Source organism: Sapajus apella, unplaced genomic scaffold, assembly GCF_009761245.1.
Source record: "Sapajus apella isolate SASKATOON/1434 unplaced genomic scaffold, GSC_monkey_1.0 scaffold133, whole genome shotgun sequence".
Classification (NCBI taxonomy): Eukaryota; Metazoa; Chordata; class Mammalia; order Primates; family Cebidae; genus Sapajus; species Sapajus apella.
Window position 1 is genome coordinate 603,644 of NW_022437073.1, and position 21,537 is coordinate 625,180.

Here is a 21,537-nt window from a genome sequence, read left to right on the forward strand (position 1 = left end):
TTGTGATATTCTGAGATAACTATTTTTATCCTGTAGTTCTATGATCACATGATTTGTAATAAGAAGCCTAGCCAATTTAAAATTCCTGACTCTAGTCTAGTCTCATATGTCTTGTCAGACTGCCTAGGTTCAAATTCCAACCCTACCATCTTTCAGTTGTGTGACCTTGGACATGCTACTTAATCTCTTTGTGCCTCAATTTCTTCCTCTTAAAATGGGGATGATGTTGATAACAATAATACCTACCTCACAAGGTTGTTGTGAGCATCAAATGAGATAACACAAGTAAAATGCATAGCACAGTTCTAAGCACAGAGTAACTCAATAAATACTAACTAGTAATAGTAGTGGTAGTAATTTGTGAATCTATTTTTAATAAGATAATAGGCAGGCTTTGATTTTATTATCTCTTTGTTACCTTCTTTTCCCTTGTTATAAGTTTTATGTCAAATACTATTAAAGTAAGGTAGTTTGATTGTTTCTTAAGTTAGTTACTCATGTCCCCAATCAAGGGAACCTAAATGAAGATATTATATCATCAAATAACCTTTTTTTGTGCCAAGCAATACTAATTTGTGTCATAAAATTTGTTTTGCATCATTCAACAAATTATGCCCAGAAATAAAAGATATTCTGCAACAGGCATAATCTCATTTATGTTTCATAAAATATATATACACACCTGACAATTATCATACAGAAACAGTTCTGTGGCCCATTTAGCTTAATGGTATGTTTCTGACAATGGTATCAAGTACCTTAAGGGAAGATAAGTTTGTCGTTCAACATGCCAGCTTTAGGTCAGGATTATTGTTTTCCTAACTTCATTTGTCTTCACATATCATGAGAAAGTGACTGTGTGGGATATGCAAACAGCTATTTCTTGACCTGCAGAATATTCAGATTCAACAAACTCCTTCTTGAACTTTAGATTACCTACACAATTACCACATCTTGCATGTTCCGCAAGTGCATCAAATTTACTGCTAAGGGCCAGGCACGGTGGCTCATGCCTGTAATCCCAGCACGTTGGGAGGCTGAGGCAGGTGGATTACCTGAGGTCAGGAGTTCCAAGACCAGCCTGACCAATATGGTGAAACCCCATTTCTACTAAAAATACAAAATTAGCTGGGCATGGTGGTGCATGCCTGTAATCCTAGCTACTCAGGAGGCTGAGGCAGGAAAATCGCTTGAACCCAGGAGGCAGAGGTTGCTAAGTGAGCCAAGATTGCTCCATTGCACTCCAGCCTGGGCAGTGAGAGAGAAATTCCTTTTCCAAAAAAAAAGGAAAAAAAAATTACTGCTAAAATTAGAAGTCATCTTCTGCCACCACTTGATGCTACTCGCCAACCTATCTTCTGTACTTATCCATCTTAGCATCACCATTTATCCAGATGCTCTCTGAACTAAAAGCATTCATTAGAAACTCCTCCCTTTTCTCATCTTAATTCAATTACCAATTCTGTCTCCTAATCATCTTTCCTATATTCTCTGCTTTCCAAAACTAGGTCACAATTATGACTTTTTGCCTGTCTTCCCCTAGTCTGTCTCCATGTTATTGCTTCTATGACCTTGCTACAAGAGATCTAATCACCATTTCCTAAACATTCGCCACTGAATGTTAGTAAAAATTATTTCCTCTAGCTGAAAAACTCTGTCATTGTCTTCTCAGTAATATTCATTTTTCAAACTAGTTGTTGCATTAAGTTGAACTAAAATCTACCTTTTAAGTCAAAAGCTCTTAACATTTTTAAATTATAAGACCATAATTTCTATGACTGTTGTTTCATTTTTTATATTAACAAATAATTGTGCACTTTGTCCTCTTCCCCGATCTTGGTTTAGCTTAAAGCTCTCCTTAATTTAAAAATAAAAGTGGTGTAATTCAAAATTATGAGAGACTAAGCAATTGAAATCTCTCTATCAAAACCTCACACTTTAACTGTTGATTGAAATCTGTTCTCAGCCAGACATGGTGGCATACACTGATAGCCCCAGTTACTCTGGAGGCCAACATAGGATGACCTCTTGAGCCCAGGAGTTCAAGGCTACAGTGAGCTATGATTGTGTCTTTTTTTTTAAATGTTTTTAATTTTTTTATTTTAAAGATGGGGTTTCAACATGTTGGTGAGGCTGGTCTTGAACTCCTGACCTCAGGTGATCCACCCACCTCAGCCTCCCAAAGCGCTAGGATTACAGGCATGAGCCACCGCGCACGGCCGATTGTGTCTTTTAATAGCCACTGCACTCCAGCCTGGGCTACACAGTAAGACCTCATCTCTCTTAAAAAACAAAACAACTACAACAAAAACTGTGTAAATTTTTTTTTTTTTTTTTGCTACTTATGGAATGACAGGGAAGGTCAGTTCATAGTTAAACTGCTATGTGGGACAAGCTGGTAGAATGAGGTAGCAAAGCTTTTCGAATCACGTCTTTACTCACTTGGTTTTACTTCAGATGCTTAGCTAAAGGATTTATTTCCTTCCCCCACTTGAAAGACTTTGAGTATCTTTACAACCTCTCTCTTCCTTTCACTTTTTTTCTTCCCATATTGACTAAGAGAACAGAATTTGACAGAAAACTTAAGATGGAATGAGAAATAAGAAAATAATCAAAAGGCAAAAATTAGTGATATTCACATTACTCTACCAAAAAGAACATTTGATCTGTGTTATATACAAATCTTATACCTGCTCTTCTCCGTGACTCCTGTATGTATGTGTGCATAAACTGAAGACCAAATAATTCCCGTTCCTCTTCTTCATCTGTGCCTTCATTGGGTGGAAGTGATACTTCCAATTTCAGTGGGTTGTCTCTGAAGTTGACAAACCTAGCAGTTCATCAAAAAACAGTATTTTTATAGGTGTCATGGAAGTATAAACCTGTTTCCCTGAAGAAAGGTCAAATGATAATACACTAAATTACTCTTTTTTAACTGGTTTCAATAACTGAACACCTTGGTGAGATGTGATATATCTCGGGAATTTTTATGTTTTTTTCCTAACAAAAAAAATACCAGCTTTAGACAACTTATTTTCAAAGCTTACAAAAGTAACTATTACTCTAGTCGCACTGGCTGGAGTGTAGTGGCATGATCTGGATTCATGGCACCCTCCACCTCCCGGGTTCCAGTGATTCTTGTGCCTCAGTCTCCCGAGTAGCTGGGACTAGAGGCACACACCATGGCGTCTGGAAAATTTTTGTATTTTTAGTAGAGATGGAGTTTCGCCATATTGGCCAGGCTGGTCTCGGACTCCTGGCCTCAAATGATTACCTGCCTCCACCTCCTAAAGTGCTGAGATTACAGGCATGCGCCGCTGCACCCGGCCTACAGTGTATATGTAATGCAGTACAGCTTAACTTCTAAGAGTAATTTTAACATCTTAAATATAAAATTAGTGCTATGAATTTAGTTTCTGCATATTTATATACCTCCATCTTATTTATCATTGTGTCTTCACCACCTAGTTCAAGGCAGGTAATTGTTGAATAAATGAATTATTTTGTTACGGAAGTTTGGGGTTTTAGTGGGTGTTCTCTTCTTTTCAATGTCAGAAGATTAAGCTTTGGAAGAAAAATACTTGAGGGAGCTCTCAAGATGGATTAAACTTTAAATGTCGCATCTGAAACAGTAAAAATCCTAGAAGAAACCCCAGGAAAAACTTCTGGACATTGGCCTAGGCAAAGAATTTATGATGAAGACCTCAAAGGCAAATGCAACAAAATCAAAAATAGACAAATGAGATTTAATTAGAAAAACTTATGCACAGCACAAAAATTAATCAACAGAGTTAATAGACAACCTACAGAATGGGAGAAAATATTTGTAAATCTGGCATCTAACACAGGACTAATATCCAGAATCTACAAAGAACTCAACAAGAAAGAAACCAACCCCACAAGCGGGCAAAGGACATGAACAGATGTTTCTCAAAAGAAGACGTACAAGCAGCCAATAAACATGAAAAAATGTTCAACATTGCTAATCATCAGAGAAATGCAGATTAAACCCACAGTGAGATACCATCTCACACCTTTCAGAATGGTTACTTTAAGAAATTAAAAAAACAACAGATGTTGGTGTGGATACAGAGAAAAGGGAACACACACTGTTGGTGGGACTGTAAATTAGTGCAATTTCAATGGAAAACAGTATGGCAATTTCTCAAAGAACTAAAAATAGAAGTATCATTTGACCTAGCAAACCTACTGCCAGGTATGTACCCAAAGGAAAAGAAATCTTTATATTAAAAAGACACCTGTACTCATAATGTTTGTCACAGGTCTATTCACAACAGCAGTCATGGAATCAACCCAAGTGTCCCTCATCGGATGATTAAAGAAAATGTAGTATACATACACCATAGAATACTATGCAGCCATAAAAAGGAATGAAATCTTATCTTTTGTAGCAACATAGATGGAGTTGGAGGCCATTATCCTAAGTGAAATAACTCAGAAAATCGAATACCACATATTCTCACTTATAAGTGGGAGATAAACGGTGGGTACACATGGACATAAAGATGGATGTAATGGACACTGGCAACTCCAAAAGCGGGGAGAGAGAAGGAGATGAGGGTTGAAAAATTACCTACTGGGTATGGTGTTCACTATTTAGGTGATGGATACACTACAAGTGCAAACCTCACCATTACACAGCATATGTCCATGTAACAAACCTATACATGCAATCTAAAATAATTTTTAAAAGAAAAAATACTTGAGAGGGTTTGATAGCACTTAGTAAAAAGTTATATCTAGTTCTCTCTCTCTCTCTGTGTGTGTGTGTGTGTGTGTGTATGTGTGTGTGTGTGTGTGTTTGTGTGTGTGTTTTAAAGAGAGAGTTCTCTGTTTCCCAGGCTGGAGTGCAGCGGTGCAATGTTGGTTCACTTCAACCTTGAATTCCTGGGCTCAAGCAATCCTCCAGGCTCAGCCTCCCTAGTAGCTGTTACTGGTATGCACCACCACTCCTAACTAATATATTTGCTTTCTATCAGTAACATAATGGTGTCCATTTGTACTTATTTAGGAAGAAAATAATCACTTTTACTCTTTTGATTTTTTTGTTGTGAATGAAGATTTTTTTTAGCTGTATAATTTTCATGAAAATGTCGCCAACAGGAGACATTTCTTAAAGCTGATAAATCCCAAACTGCTTTAGTCTTAAGGATTCTTTCTTGAATAGTTTAGACCAGCGTTATATGACTCCTATTCACAAATTATAGAATTTCAACATTGGAAAATATTTTTTAAATATCCATTCATATAAATAACTACTGAAATTTATTAATAATGATCTCTACATGACTTTTTTCTGCAGCCAGAAAGAAACATGTCAGTGTTGTGCCTACAAGTTTTTACCTCAGAGTTGCCATTTCTTCCATGCATACTGGAATATCTTGCAGTTTATTGTTGCTGAGAACAAGAGTACCCAGATTTTTCATATTGCTGATTGTTTCAGGCAAGCATGTTATATCATTTCGTTGCAGCCATAACGTATGTAGATTTTGCATTCTGAAAAAGTAAGGTTTCTGCAATTAATTACATATAATATGAAAATATTGGTTTTGGGGTTTTTTTTTAAATAGTTTTAAGAGGCAGGGGTCTCATCATGTTGCCCAGGCTGGTCTCGAACACCTGAGCTCAGGGTATTCTCCTGCCTCAGGCTCCTAAAGTGCCGGGATTACAGGCATGAGTTACTGTACCCAACCTTTGGTTCTTATGTTAGAAATCAAATATTGTCTTTTACAACATCTTTAGCCAGTATATTTATTGAGTTAACTGACATCGCATTACCTGGTTATTAGAGAAACTACATCAGGAAGTTCATCTCTACAGTACAACTCTCATTGCATATGGCAGTAGAAATGAAATCAACATATTCCAGAATTGTTTCACTATCTCCTAGGATTTGTCGAAGAAGAACTGCTGTAGTTGTCACCTAATCTGAGTTAGAATCTTAAAAGAACAATCAAATGATTAATATGCCCATTTATAGCAAAACAGAATGCATAATACTTAACATTATGGACTCTGGTGTCTGGCTGCCTTGGTTTGAATCCTAGCTTGCCCACTTACTAACTTGAGCAAGTTAGCTAACATCTCTGTCATTAGTTTCTTCATCCACTTGTAAAGTGCATAGAAGTGCTTGGCACGTAATAAGCAACGTGGTTATTGTGGCAAAATCTTGTTAATTTCTCAAAGTCAGATAGCCATTGTTGGCCAGGTGTGATGGCTCATGCCTGTAATCCCAGCACTTTGGGAGGCTAAGGCAGGTGGATCACTTGAAAAAAGCCAGTTTTTTCCTCTTCCCAACCCTTTTTACTTACTTGGAACAAATGAACACAGTCTGTTAAAACAGTATATTTCAAACTAATTGGACCTATTGTGATAGATTATGCTTGAGATCCCCTTTGTCTTGCTTTTTTCATAAGAGGTTTCAAGACATTTATCATTAGCATAAAAAGTTATTTATTTTACCTTTCTATAGTATCAGGAAGTTGTTCAAGTTTGTTGCTTCCCATGTCCAGCCACTCAAGGGCAGGCATGTTCAACACAGCAAGAGGAATTGTAGTAAAATGGTTCATACTCAGATCAAGGTGAGTAAGTTTTAGCAGATTGCTGAGCTGAAGAAGAAAGCAAGGTTTTTCAAAATAAACGTCCAAAATGTAAACTACTAAAAGACTTACATTGGTACAGGAGATATTTCACATCCAGGAATGTTCACATTTTACTTGGGCTTCATTTAGTTTTAGTAGTCCACAACAAATTAAAAATAAAAATAAAGCTAAATAACCCCTAGAGAAGTGGAAAACTCATAGAAAGTTCATCTATTTGAAGAAAATTTATCTTCCATAATAACCAGGTTCCAGGGTTTATAGAATGTGCCTGGGAAAAAAACTTTTTTTTCCTGAGAGTAAGCACCCATTATCTCGTTTTTTTTTAATCTAGTAGCTGAGAATTGTAAGGGAAAACTCAAAATTTAACTTCCAAATAATAGTGGTGGAGGAAAGGGGTAGCTCATGCTTATAATGCTAGCATTTTGGTAGGACAGGCCAGGAGGATCACTTCAGTCCAGGAGTTTAAGACCAGCCTCGGCAACATAGTGAGACCCCATCTCTACAAAATAATTTAAAAATTAGCCAGGCATGGTGGCACAAACCTGTGGTCCCAGCTACTCGGGAGGCTGAAGTGGGAGAATTGCTTGGGCCCAGGAGGTTGAGGCTGCAGTGAGCCAGAATGTACTCCAACCTGGGCAAAAGAGTGAGACCCTGTCTCAAAAAAAACCACTGGTTAATAGACCTGTACAAAATCAGATAGCTTTTATAATGATGGAGCCAACCCTAGAAACAAAAACACATGAATTAGAAAGAAAATATTTATTGGTCCTATTGTATGTGTAAAACATTATCCATATGATTATCATTTTTATTGTATGCAAGGTGATGTGGTTTGGCTGTGCCCCAGCCCAAATCTCATCTTGAATTGTAGCTCCCATAATTCCCATGTGTTGTAGGAAGGACCTGATAAGAGATAATTGAATCATGGGGTGGTTCCCCCCATACTGTTCTCATGGTAGTGAATAAGTCTCATGAGATCTGATGGTTTTATAAGGGGTTTCCATTTTCACTTGGTTCTCATTCTCTTTTTCCACCATGTAAGATGTGCGTTTTGCCTTTTGCCTTGATTGCGAGGTCCGAGTATGTCTTTATCAGCAGTGTGAGAACAGACTAATATACAAGGGTATACATTTCATTAAATTGAACTATTGGAAGATATAATATATACTATATTGTATTTTCAAGAGCAGCAATTGTTGGTAACAAGTTTGCTGATTTGGAAAAAAAAGTCTGACATACTATTCAAGATAAAGTGGGAGAAAGGAATAGTCCTTCTGTTTTATTTTATTATTTTTCTTAACTTTTATCTTGGGAAGTCATTGTTGTCAAAGCCAAAGCACCATGGAAACTTCTTCACTGATTCTAAGAGCGTTAAATATTTTCAAAAAGTAATACAAATGTCTTTATTTTTATATGATCAATTTGGTTCGACCAATTACAAGACATCATACCAAATCAAAGTTTGAAGGCATTCCAGTCCCATTGCTATCACCACATTGTCTGTGCTTTATGATAACTATTTATTAATTCAAAAATCATTAAGTAATCACAACGTAGGCCCTGCCCTAAATTCTGAGACTATAATACAGCTCTCACCCTGGCCTTCAAGGAGATCACAGTTTAACGAATGATGTCAGTACTGTGATAATAATAAAAGTATCTTTTACACTAAATCTGTCTCCAATTAAAAACCTGCATTATACTTACAGAAATGGTTTTCCCTAAATATTTTTTCTGAAATACATAGAATTTTCTCATTAGTTTTGTTATTGTTAACAACCACACATTGAGAGGTCAACTACTGCAGATGGAAAATACAGTCATAGGCATTTGTATCTTTCTAACCTCTTGTGGAAGATCACATATATCTCTGTTAACGGCCAGTTCTAGTTTCTCCAAGCTGGCACAATTACTTAGTTCCTTGGGGACAGTCTTGATTTTGTTGTAGCTAAGAATCAGTTCCTGAAGTCTAGTAAGCAGTCCTATAAAAAATAATATACAATAGAGAGGAGTTGGATATAAAATAATGTTTATAGTTACTAAGGTATTACAGCATAACTTACTTGCCAGTTTTGTATTGGCAAATTCAGAGTTCTTAGTTTCTTCCCTTTCCCAGTCTGTGTCCTGTCCTTTCTTCAAACAAGGAACAAGTTTATCCGTGCAATAGGAAAAAAAAAAATCCAAAACTATTTTTGTTTAACCTACACAAAATCCTGAGCAATTTTCTCTTAGGATTTTGTACCCCCATTTGAGGAATATTTCTGTTCTTTCCTAAGAGCCAACAATATTGTTTCGAGAATTTACAGGATATTTCCAAAGCAGCTTTTCTTTCACTGAAATCTCATCTTGAATCACCTGAGTAAATCCAGAAACTTGAATCCTCTAGAAGCTTGAATTTAGATAAAATGTTTAAAATTTCTCAAGGTTCAGGGCTGTTAACAACAACACATTGTTAACTTTTTCTTTGGCTGTGTCCCCACCCAAATCTCATCTTGCATTGTAGCTCCCATAATTCCCACATGTTGTGGGAGGGACCCAGTGGGAGATAACTGAATCATGGGAGTAAGAGGTCTTTATTCCATGTATCCAAAAACAAACAAAAAAAAAACTTAATAAAAAGCACATCTGTAGGTGTCTAAAATAGCACAGGAATAAAAGCAATCTTTCTTACCAATCCCTGGAGGTATCTCTGAAATTGTGTTTCGAGATAAGTCTAAGACAATGAGGTTCTGGAATCTTCCAATGAATTCAGGAATTTTCAGCAAACCAGTTCTATGAACTTGCCATTCCTGTAATTGATTCAGTTTCAGCAGAGAAGAAGGAAGGGTCTACAGTAAAAGAAATGATGGTCGTTATATATTACTTAAATTATTTTAGTATCATGCCACCCTGAAATGTGATACTTGACTTATAAAAGCACTTTGAGATATTTGGAATTTGTTTTCCTTATTGGGTTACCTTTCCACGTGCTTTGTGTGACTTCCAATTTGTAAGATCTTTACTTTTTTTTTTTTTTGCTAAGTCTTCAAACCCCAATCATAATAGAATAAACAAAAATATTTTGATCAATAAGGTACACACATAGGAGTATGTCCTGATGATTCTGTTATACAGTATTAGGCTTTCCTAAAGTACATATGTATTATTGAAAATGAGACTATCCAAAAGTCATTTCAATCAGTAATTCAAACTGCTTTTCCACTTCTGTTTTGAAATATAAGAATATTTTAAACGATTTTTTTTAATTTGAGAATTTTAAGAGTTTCAACTATTCTGAACTCTGTGTCTTTCCCATTTCAGCGTAAAATAGCCAGAATAAAAAACAGAGGAGGAGCTAACCCTGACAAACACTGACATAAAACATGAAAACAAACACTGACCCAAGGGTTAGAGGCTCTTGTAAAAATTAGAGTATGCCTAATGTAATTAACCAACTGTGAGTTTGTGTGTAAGGGGGAGAAACAGTATGAGTCAGGTGGCAGACCCAATGAAAATATTAATATTTTCATTCCTTGAAGTTTTAACTGAGTATTTTTTCTGAAAAACAACATTTTTATTAGGCAGATGTTCATCTTTTTTTATGGAAAATGAGGAGTTGCTTATAAGAAGGATTAATAGGAGAAATATCACAAATGATTTAAGTTTAGACAGGGTTGAAGCAAACTGAACTTTTGCAAAATAATTGTGAAGTTGTGTTTCTTTTCAGTTGCTCATGTTGCTCAAATTCATTTGGCGTATTATTAAAATTAATTTCTAAATATTCTAGTCTTAAGTACCCAGCCTCAGAAGAATCATTCTCTCAACTGACCCACAAAATGCAAAATGTGGAAAATCGAATATTCTATAAAAAAACTTACCTTCCATTCCTCTTTTTCTATCTTCAGAATGACTCTTCCATCTTCCCTGGTGACCTTTTCTCTTAGCTTAGTTAAGCTTACTCGTTCTTCCCAGATTCGCACTAGCCTAGGAGACCAGGAAATCATCTTAGTTCATAGATAATGACACAAGTGGCATTCACACACACACACACACACACATATATACAGTTTCATATATATTATATTTATAATATCATATTTATAATTCTCTATATATGAAACTGGGCAGAGTTTCTCTCTTTTGCCCAGGCTGGAGTGCAGTGGTGAGATCTTGGCCCACTGCCACCTCCACCTTCTGGTTTCAAGAGATTCTTCTGCCTCAGCCTCCCAAGTTGCTGGATTACAGTCGCCTGCCACCACACTCTGCTAATTTTTTGTATTTTTAATAGAGACGAGATTTCACCATGTTGTCCAGGCTGGTCTCGAACTCCTGACCTTGTGATCCACTACCTTGACATCCCAAAGTGCTGGGATTACAGGCGTGAGCCACTGCACCTGGCCATATATATATATATATATATTTTTTTTTTAAATGACCCATCATAAACAACCTTTTGACTATAGGTATTTGGAATCAGACAAGAACTTATTTTGCAAGAATTATAAATATGATTAGTACCACAAATGCCCTATTTTTAAATTTTTTAAACAGTATCATAACTCTATAAATTTTATTAATAATAGCTTTTTTGAGATCTGAGTCACATACTATAAAAATTATTTTTTAAAAGTACACAATATAATAAATTTTGGTATATTCACAGAGTTGTGCAACCATCATCACTAATACCAAAACATTATATCACTCAACGAGAAACTCCATACCTGTTAGCAGTCACTCTCCATTCTTCCCTCTCATACCTCTTGGTAATCACTGATCTACTTTTTGTCTATCGATTTTCCTATCCTGGACAGTTTATTTAAATGTGATCATACAATACGTATCCTTTATGTCTACTTCTTTCACCTAGCATAGTTTTTTTCAAAGTTCATCCATGATGTAGCATCTATTAGTACTTCATTCCTTTTTATGGCAGAATGATTCCACTCTGTGGATCTACCACGTTTTGTTTATCCATTCATCAACTTATGGACATTGGGCTAATTTCACTTTTGGCTATTTAGAATAATGCTTCTATGAATATTGACATACAAATTTTTGTGTGACCATGTTTTTTCATTTTTCTTGGGTATATTCCTAGGAGTAGAATTGCTGAGTCATATGATAACTTTATGTTTAATATATATATTTTTTTGAGACAAAGTCTCACTCTGTCATCGAGGCAGGAGTGCAGTGGCACCATCATGGCTTACTGCAGCCTCAGCCTCCCAGGCATAAGCAGTCCTCCCACTTAAGCTTCCTGAGTAGCTGGGACTATAGGCATGCTCTACCATGCCCAGCTAATTTTCGTATTGTTTGTGGAGATGGGGTTTTGCCATATTGCCCAGGCTGGTCTTGACCTCCTAAACTCAAGTGATTCGCCTGCCTTGGCCTCCCAAAATGCTGGGATTACAGGCATGAACCACTATGCCTGGCTATGTTTAACATTTTCAGGAACTGCTAAACTGTTTCCGAAATGGCTGCATCATTTTACATTCCCACCAGTGGCTTATCAAGGTTCTGCTTTCTTCACATCTTCATCAATATTTGCTATTGTCCCTCTTTTTAATTATAGCCATCTAGTGGGTGTGAGTAGTATCTGATTGTGAGTTTGATTTGCATTTTCCTGGTGAGTAATCTGTAGATACTTAATAGATTTTGTAATGGCTTACAAAGAATACAGTTCACCTTCAGAATTCAATTTCATGTTAATTTTATCTAGTCTTTTTTTTATAAAAATGTATAAAATCTTTGTCATTCTGAAGCACATTTCTATTAATTTTTGATCTATTGCAAACATAAGAATTATATCAAACTAGAAAAATGCAAACTAGAAACTGGAAAACCAGGCACAGTGGCTCATGCCTGTAATCCCACTACTTTGGGAGGCTAAAGTGGGTGGATCATCTGAGATCAGGAGTTTGAGACCACCCTGGCCAACATGGTGAAACCCCATCTCTACTAAAAATACAAAATTTAGCCGGATGTGGTGACACGTGCCTGTAGTCCCAGCTACTGGGGAGACCAAGGCAGGAGAATTGCTTGAACCAGAGAGGTGGAGGTCGCAGTGAGCTGAGACTGCACCACTGCACTCCAGCATGGGCGAGAGAGTGAGACTGTCTCAAAAAAAAAAGGAAACTGGAAAAATTGCAAAGAGCAATTTCTATCCCAGAAAATTGTTCATGCCTGAAAAGGAGAGTAAGTTTAGAATTGAAAATTTTGAAATTTAGCCTGTTAAAAGGATACATAATAAATATAAGCAGTCATCAAAGCATGAAGTTTAACTAATTTGAATATTTATTTGCCAGAAATCTCTTGACATCCGAGAGTTAATACATATATTTAGTAGTTTTGTATATTAACTGATCTTCAGCAAGGATTTTATTTTAATGAACAGAAAGCCAAAAGTAACAAAGTGTTGAATTTGCTGTCTTTATTTGGGTTTGTAAAATACTTCTCAGTAGCTGTGTATTTTAATCTATCACTTGCCTAAAATTTAACTAATCTGCTAACAGGTGCCCTGTGGCAGTGGGATATGTGTGGCCTTCTGATCTGAATAGCTAAGCTTCCCATAGATGTGGATAACTAAGAAAAAATATATAATGTCAGTTATTCAATTACATCACTTATGATAAAAATAGAACTCTTGGCTGGGTGCGGTGGCTCATGCCTGTAATCCCAGCACTTTAGGAGGCCAAGGCAGGTGGATCATGAGGTCAGGAGTTTGAGACCAGCCTGTCCAACAGGGTGAAACCCTTTCTCTACTAAAAACACAAAAATTAACCGGGCGTCGTGCACACACCTGTAATCCCAGCTACTCAGGAGGATGAGACAGGAGTATCACTTAAAGCCGGGAGGTGGAGGTTGCAGTGAGCCGAGATCACACCACTGCACTCTAGCTTAGGTGACAGGCGAGACTCTGTCTCAAAAGAAAAAAATAAATAAAAATAAAAAACAATAGAACTATTCAAACAATGGACTTAATGGTTATTAATTAATTATTACTAAGAGAGAAATGAAATTCAGAGCAAGATTTAGTAAAAAGTACAATTAGAAATCTTATTCCTTGACCTTTAACTTAAGGAATTAATCAAGTAACTTATAAGCCAAGTACTAGACATTGGAGATACAAAAAGGTCTGTCCTTGCTGAGTTTACAATCAGACTATTATTAGAAAAATCTATTTTTGTTTCTGTAATGATTCCTAAATTCTTTCCGGTTCTGTATTTTTATGATCTAAGTCCAAAATGTACCATTTATTAATTTGGTTACCTTTGGCAAGACATCTCCCCTCTGTGGGCCTTACCTATAAAATTTCAGGTTATAATTAAATGATATCTATGTATTTTCCAGCTCAAATATTCTATAATTCCTATGCTGCTTTTTCTAAAAAAATAAAAATAAAAAATTGGGACAAGCTCTCACTATGTTGCCCAGTCTTGTCTGGAACTCCTGGGCTCAAGCAGTCCTCCCACCTCAGCCTCCCAGAGCACTGAGATTACAGATGTGAAACTGCTTATTTTAATCTTGCTTTTCTTTCGCGTCTCTAATTGAAATTTTATAACTCCACTAAAACCCTTTTGAGGCCGGGCATGGTGGCTCATGCCTGTAATCCCAACACTTTGTGAACCCAAAGCAGGTGGATCACTTGAAGTTAGGAGTTTGAGACCAGCCTGGCCCACGTGGTAAAACCCTGGTTGCACTAAAAATACAAAAATTAGCTGGGCGTGGTGGTGTATGCCTGTAATCCCAGCTACTCGGGAGGCTGAGGCAGGAAAAGCACTTGAACTTAGGAGGCAGATGTTGCAGTGAACTGAGATTGTGCCATTGCACTCCAGTCTAGGTAACAGAGTGAGACTCTGTCTCTTAAATAAATAAATAAGATTTTTTAAAACCCTTTTATTGTAGAATAAGGCCTTTTTCCTATATTGCCATACCAACTGTTACCTAAGTACTTGATTTTTTTCAAGGATCTTCGCATCAAAAGGGAGAAAGAACAATTTCTATTTAAACTGTAGGCTTTTTTTTCTTTCATTTGTACCCAAAGCTTTAGCCACTTTTAGCTGAGAGAGGAAGCATTAGATTACATTTTTACCCTTCTTACCCCTTGCCTGTGTACAGACCACTTTCAAATCTTCTGCTTCTGTCTGCTTCCTTGCTACTCACTGTGATTTGCACAACAGCAGCATCATTGTCTCCTGGGAGCTTGTTAGAAATCCAGACTCTTGGTCCTACTCCAGACTTACTAACCCAGAGCCTATTTTAATAAGATCCTTGTGTGATTCCTATACAGACAAGTTTGAGAAACACTGCTCTATTTAAGAGCAGAGTCAAAAAGAAGGGACATCTCTTTGGGTTACTTTTGGTCAGTTTAAAATTTCTATGAATTTTCTGATTAGCTTTTTTGCTGACAATCATCTTCTCTGTGTCACTTTGAAAGGTCTCTAAGATTCTTACCATTTTGCATCAATTATCGTTGTTTATTTATTAATTTTTTTCTTTTTCTTTCTTTTTTTTTTTTTTTATGAGACAGTGTCTTGCTCTGTCACCCAGGCTGGCGTGCAGTGGTGTAATCATGACTTACTGCAGTCTCGACCTCCAGGGCTCAATCGATCCTCCTGCCTCACCCCTCTGCCTCCTAAGTATCGGGGACTGCAGTTGCATGCCACCATGCCCAGCTAATTTAAATTTCTTTTAGAGATGGGGTCTCACTATGTTGCCCAGTCTGGTCTCAAACTCCTTGGGATCAAGAGATCCTCATACCTCAGCCTCCCAAAGTGCTGGGATTACAGGCGTGAGCCACCATGCCTGGAAAATTATTTATTTAGTCGCATTACAGGTTTTAAACCTAACCTTTGATCTCTAGACAATGTACTTTTAAAGTGGTTTATACTTAATTTTAACCATAAACCAAGCTTTATAATATTGTACAATGATTTTACAATGAAATTGTTTTAAGACTAAGGGAAAGGTGTTTTGAAAAACTACATTACACAATCTCCATGTAATGTTTCTAAAAGTAGAAGCCGATTTTGGTCTAGGGTTGGCAAAAGAGAGTTTGTAATTTCCCCCCTACATTTTTAAACAATCTCTAATTTTTTTCCTCAAATGTTATCAGAAAACTCTACAAATTCTAGGCCTAATCTTCATAATCATAGATTTGTGTGTAACTTAACTTTTGGAAATTACATTTTGCTAACAGAAAATCCTTCTCCCTAATCATAAAATAGATGATGCCAAAAAGAACAAGCAGTAAGGGCAAGACTGCACACTCATTACTCTTACATAGAGAACTTCTGAAATTTCTGAAATTAAACGATTCTTAATAATGACAAAGATCCCTTTTATCAACACTTTAGTCAGGCTCCTAAGTCTTCTGCTTGACCAGGCTTGACCCTGGGGCTTCCCTCTCTATCCTTGTAGAATCCACTTTGAACAAAAATACTGCTGTGTCTACACACTTACTAAGAACTGGGTGGGGAAAAGTTTAAAAACATTTTTACGAGAAAAAAGTATGCTATGTCAGTTTAAGGGGAAACCCTCCTTCCTTGATACCCTCCTTCAGCAATAATTCTATCAAGTCATTTTAGCCAGAAACCTCATCCTTGATATTTCCTCTTAATAATTTTACATCCACTGAATCCCACCCTGCTCCTGGGTTATATAAAAATGCCCACTTGCCCTTGTTCATGTGAGAACTGAGCCCAATCTCTCTCTCTGAGTGCAAGACCCCATTGCAGTGGTCCTTATACCCAATTACATGGCTCCCATTGAATAAAGTCTGCCTTACCATCATTAGCACGTGTTCAGATAATTTTTTTCTTTAACACTAGATACATGAAATAGGTGAAATTCAGGAGTTGAGAACCAAGTCATGATTCCTAGCCACTGTTAAAAAAATGGATAGGGTTTATTAAAAATACTCTAGGGGTCAAAAGAAGTTGGGGCATTAATAAAATAAAGAAGAAAGAGTAGTCTAGAGTCAGAGTTTTCATAACTGTACAATGTAAACATAACACATTTCTTAAGTGTAGCTTTATGTAGAAAGGGTCAATCTGGGGAAATGTAAAACCTGAGGTGAATGTAATGCTTACTGAGTCAGATTGCTTAGGTGTCAATACCAGTTTCACATGTGTTAGTGGTGTGATCTTTGACAAGTTTCTTAGAACTGTTCCTCAGGTTTTCCATCTTTAAATTGGAGAAAATAAAAGCATCTGCATATGGCAAAGATGTAACTCTTCTCTTCCTCAATAATGGATCCTGAGCCAGGTGTGCACCTATAGTCCCAGCTACCTAGGAGGCTGAAGCAGGAGGATAGCTGAACCCAGAAGTTCAAGTCCAGCCTGGGCAACATAGCAGGAACCCAAGATCCTGTCTCTAAAAAAATAAAAAGCAATAATAAATTCTCTAAATTTAACTGGGCATAAGATCTCATTTACCTATCCTCTTTCATAGCTAGATATGGGTTATGTGAAGTTTTGACCAGTGGGATGTCAGCAGAAACTGCAGTGTGAGCAGCTTCCTGGAAGTGCAGCTTCCTCCTAACCAGAAACAAATATGATGGCTGCAGTTGGTGTATCTAGTTTGGACCACAAGGGGACTTCAGGAATGGAAAACGTGCACAATTGAGCAACAAGATAGAAGAAACTAGGATGTCTGACTCAGTGGAGTGCTATTCCAGCAGTGGATCACTTATCAGAAAAGTTAACAGATCTCGTTTAAGCCACTATTATTTTGATTTTCTTCTCTCATAGGGCAGTCTCATCCTCATAATGACGCTATATTTCAGCATGTAGAGAAAATTAAATGAGATAGTACAAATACAGTAGTTAGCAGAGTTCCTAGTAAACAGTAAGTGCACAATAAGTGCCTGCTGCCCTTATCTATCATTGTTAGCATCAGTGTCGTCTTTATTAGCTTCTCTTGGGAAGAATGATTTTTCCTTGTCCAGATCTTTTGTTTTTACAGATATTTAGTGACACAAATCATTGCTTATCAGTAGATTCTTGCCCCTCACCCTTGTTTACTGGAAGAATACCAATTGTTTCCAAGTCCAAGTGTTTACCAAGTAATCCAGGTGATATGGTTTGGCTATGTCTCCACCCAAATCTCATCTTTAATTGTGGCTCCCGTAATTCCCACATGTTGTGGAAGGGTCCGATACTGTTCTCATGGTAGTGAATAAGTCTTCCAAGATCTGATGGTTTTATACGAAGTTTTCCCTTTCTTTCTTTCTTTTTTTTTTTTTTTTTTTGTTTTTTTTTGTTTTTGAGATGCAGTTTTCACTCTTGTTGCCCAGGATGGAGTGTAATGACACAATCTCAGCTCACTGCAACCTCTGCCTCCTGGGTCCAAGTGATTCTCCTGCCTCAGCCTCCCAAATAGCTGGGATTACAGGGTCGCACCAACAGTCCCAGCTGATTTTTTGTATTTAGTAGAGATGGGGTTTCACCATATTGGTCAGGCTGGTCTCAAACTCCTGACCTCAGGTGATCTACCTGCCTCAGCCTCCCGAAGTGCTGGGATTACAGTCATGAACCACTGTGTCCAGCTGAGGTTTCCCCTTTTGTGTGGCTCTCATTCTCTTTTTGCTGACCGCCATGTAAGATGTCCCTTTGCTCTTCCTTTGTCTTCCAGCTTGATTGTAAGGCCCCCTCAGCCATATGGAACTGTGAGTCAATTAAGCCTCTTTCCTTTATAAATTACCCAGTCTCAGGTATGTCTTTATCAGCAGCATGAAAATGGACTAATACACCAGGATGAATCTTAATTTGTCTAAACGAATCAAACAATCTCATTCCCCTAGAAGGTAACTGGGTTAGATGTGTACAAATGATCCCATTCTGGTCAATGAGAGGTGAAGGAGAGGTTTTTGGGGGACCCTCTGAGAAAGATTTTCTTACTCTTAAAGAAGAAATAGAAAAAAATAGTTTCCACTCTTCTGAAAACATAATGATGATTGGCTGTGATGCCTGGAAATGCATCAGTCATCTTGTAACAGTGAAGGAAGCTAATCTGAGAATCAAACTGACCCAGAGATTAACAGTGGAAGGTGAAAAAAAAAGCTGACTTTTAAAAGATGTTGAGGCTTTGGACTGACTATCTTTGGAACTGCCTTACTTCCCTATCGCTTAAGCCATCTTTAGTTGAATTTTCTGTTATTTGCTGACATTGGAAAATAACACTTGCTAATTTAATGTTTAGAAAGAGACAATGAACGAGAATTGTATGGAACTATATGAATCTATGAGGAAAGGGGCTATTTTTGCAGGATTAGTAGAATACTTTTTGGATACATCCAATCAAGAAAGTAGGTAAGATAAAAATGGAGGCAGAGGAAATGAGAGTGACATAAATATAGCCCAAATCAAAGAATCAAGTGATCCAGCAGCCCTGGCTAGAACACACGGCTATTCAAATAGTTGAGAATCTACTATACCTTCTACGGCCAAATATTGTTTTAGATCCTAGGTCATGTAATCCTGAACATACAGTCCTAAAAATTAGGCTATATAATGCTAATCAAACTTTGATCAATGTTAAACACAGTCGTATGAGTGCATAAGATAGCTACTATTTTCACGTGTATTTTTTGTGACTCCTATCACATAGACAAATTTGAGTCAGCTGTTTCCTTTAAGCATATTTTGAGTTTTCAGTAAATAAAAATCTATATCAAATTCAATAATAAGGCATTTAGATGTTCTTTTTTATGGTGATGATAATATGAATTTTCGCTAATTCAAAATAATAAATATGTTTTAGCATACTTGCGTTGAAATTCCTTCTCTCGCTTCAGGTCTTCATTGTGTTTCTTTATTCTTTCTTCCCAAACTTCCTTTACAGCATTGACAGCCCCAGTACAAACCACATTTTCAGTCATGATTCCTCCACATTGTCATAGAGTCACCAACTTCATTAAGTTTTGAATAGCTGAATCATAGATGCCATTTCAGAAAGGACCTAATTGTACCAGAGAAAAAAAGCAGTGTTTCAGACTGTTCACTGAATACCATAAAGATCATAATAGTTAATATTTATAGAACACATTCCATGCTCCACAAGTTATTTTACATACTTTACATGCCATATCATACTTAAAAGTTCTCATAAAATACTATAATATAGGTACTTTTATTAACTAATATGTAGATGAGAAAATTAAGCTTTAAAGAAGACGAACAGTTGTCTTGGGGGTCTCATATCTAACACATGATTCCTTTGTTATTAGGTAATTTACAATAATGAAAAACTGCAGCTAGTCTTCATGTCTGATTATAGGAAAATAGTTTTATAATGGAGATATTTAAAAGACTGGCATCTTGAGATATCAATCTAATCAGGATCCCATATGCACAAGTGGAAATTCAGTTAAGTGATTAGCATATTGGGATTCCTTCTTTTTGTGTAAAATAAGTTGCAAATGGACAGATGGCAGTATTAAGGATTTTGACCTGAATTTCAGAAAATAATAATAGGAGAATGGTTATGTAAATTATGGTAGGTGCATTTCATGGAATGTCCTATGGCCTTAAAATAATCATAATGATTTTTTTTTTACCAAACTAGCAATAATAAAAGAATTTGATTTACAATTATTTAAATTATTTCCTTTCAAATTCAGGAATACAAAGACATCCACAATCACTTATATTCAACATTATAGAAAGACTGTAATGCAAGTAAAGTAAATAGAAAGTAATGTAGTTGGAAAAGGAAGCAACGAAATTTGCAACAACATAGGGAAACAGACATTCTCATTAATCAATGGTAGTCTTGTTATATTCTGTATGGAGAGAAACTTGGTAATATCTATCAAACTCACAAATGCTCATCCACACTTAATTTATATTTCAAATATTTTCAAAGTTATTTGCAGTGTTTTTTATAACAGCAAAATATTGAAACAGCCTAACATTTCATCAGTAAACTATAGTCTACCCATATCATGGGAAATTATATAGTTCAAAAAAAAGGAAAAGTGTCATATATTCATATGCCATGATCTCCAAAATATATAACTATGCCACAGTTTATCCATTCTAATGAATGTGAATATTTGAGTCCCAGAGCTTTGCTATTATAAGCAATAATGTTTCTAAAATTATTGTTTTATCTTCTTGGTGTTCAAGTGGAATTATTTCTATTGGGTACATATCTAGAATTAGAATTGCTGGATCATAGTGTATGTACATGTTCCAATTTACAAGACAGAGCCAATTTGTTTTCCAAATTGTCTGTGCCCATTTATGCCCTTACTACCACTGTGTAAGGGTCCCCATTGATATACATCCTCACCAACATACTACTGCCTAAAGCGATATCCCAGGATAGTCATAATTTGTACTTCCCTGATGACTAAGTGTTCCAAGTTAATATACAAAGATCATCCAATTAAAGAAAAGGCAAAATCCTGAGTGTTGTTTATGAAAGGCATACCTAAAAAACAAAGATAGAGAAAAGTGGACAGTACAAGAGTAGAAAAGATCCACTTCTAGGTATATACCCAAGAGAAATGACAACATATGTTCTCACAAACTCCTGTACGTGAATGTTGATAGAAACAGTATTTGTAATAGCTAAAACGTGGAAACAACACAAATGGCCATTTGCTGATGAATGTATAAACAAGAGGTGGTATGTCCATACAATGAAATATTATTTGGTAATAAAAATGAATAAGGTATAGATACATACCACAGTATAAATAAACGTTGAACAAAATTATGCTAAGTGAAAGAAGCCAGACACAAAAGACCACATACATAATCTCATTTATAAGAAATCTCCAGAATATGCAAATCTATAGATTCAAAAAGTAGCTTAGTGGTACTCAGGTGTTTTGTAGAGGGGGAAATAGGGAATGACTGCTAACTGTACAGTTTTTTGAGTGATTAAAATGTTCTAGAATTAGTGATGATGATTGTACAACTCT

General features: G+C 36.4%; 1 protein-coding gene across 7 annotated transcripts in view; it reads right to left on the reverse strand.

Moving 5' to 3' along the window:
• The window catches only part of LRRC39 (leucine rich repeat containing 39), a 44,182-nt gene that overhangs the window by 14,613 nt on the left and 8,032 nt on the right, over positions 1–21,537 (reverse strand). For 4 of the 7 annotated variants that reach the window (XM_032262966.1, XM_032262967.1, XM_032262964.1 and 1 more), the window contains exons 2-8: positions 19,373–19,565; positions 10,481–10,586; positions 9,295–9,451; positions 8,469–8,605; positions 6,484–6,629; positions 5,365–5,517; positions 2,691–2,830 (exon numbers count right to left, since the gene is read on the reverse strand). In XM_032262966.1, the coding sequence (XP_032118857.1) occupies positions 2,691–2,830; positions 5,365–5,517; positions 6,484–6,629; positions 8,469–8,605; positions 9,295–9,451; positions 10,481–10,586; positions 19,373–19,485 (952 nt within the window). In that variant the 5' untranslated portion in view covers positions 19,486–19,565. Of the gene's footprint in view, positions 1–2,442; positions 2,582–2,690; positions 2,831–5,364; positions 5,518–6,483; positions 6,630–8,468; positions 8,606–9,294; positions 9,452–10,480; positions 10,587–19,372; positions 19,566–21,537 lie in introns of all 7 variants that reach the window. The other 3 variants (XR_004264191.1, XR_004264192.1, XR_004264193.1) reach the window with 2 other exon arrangements.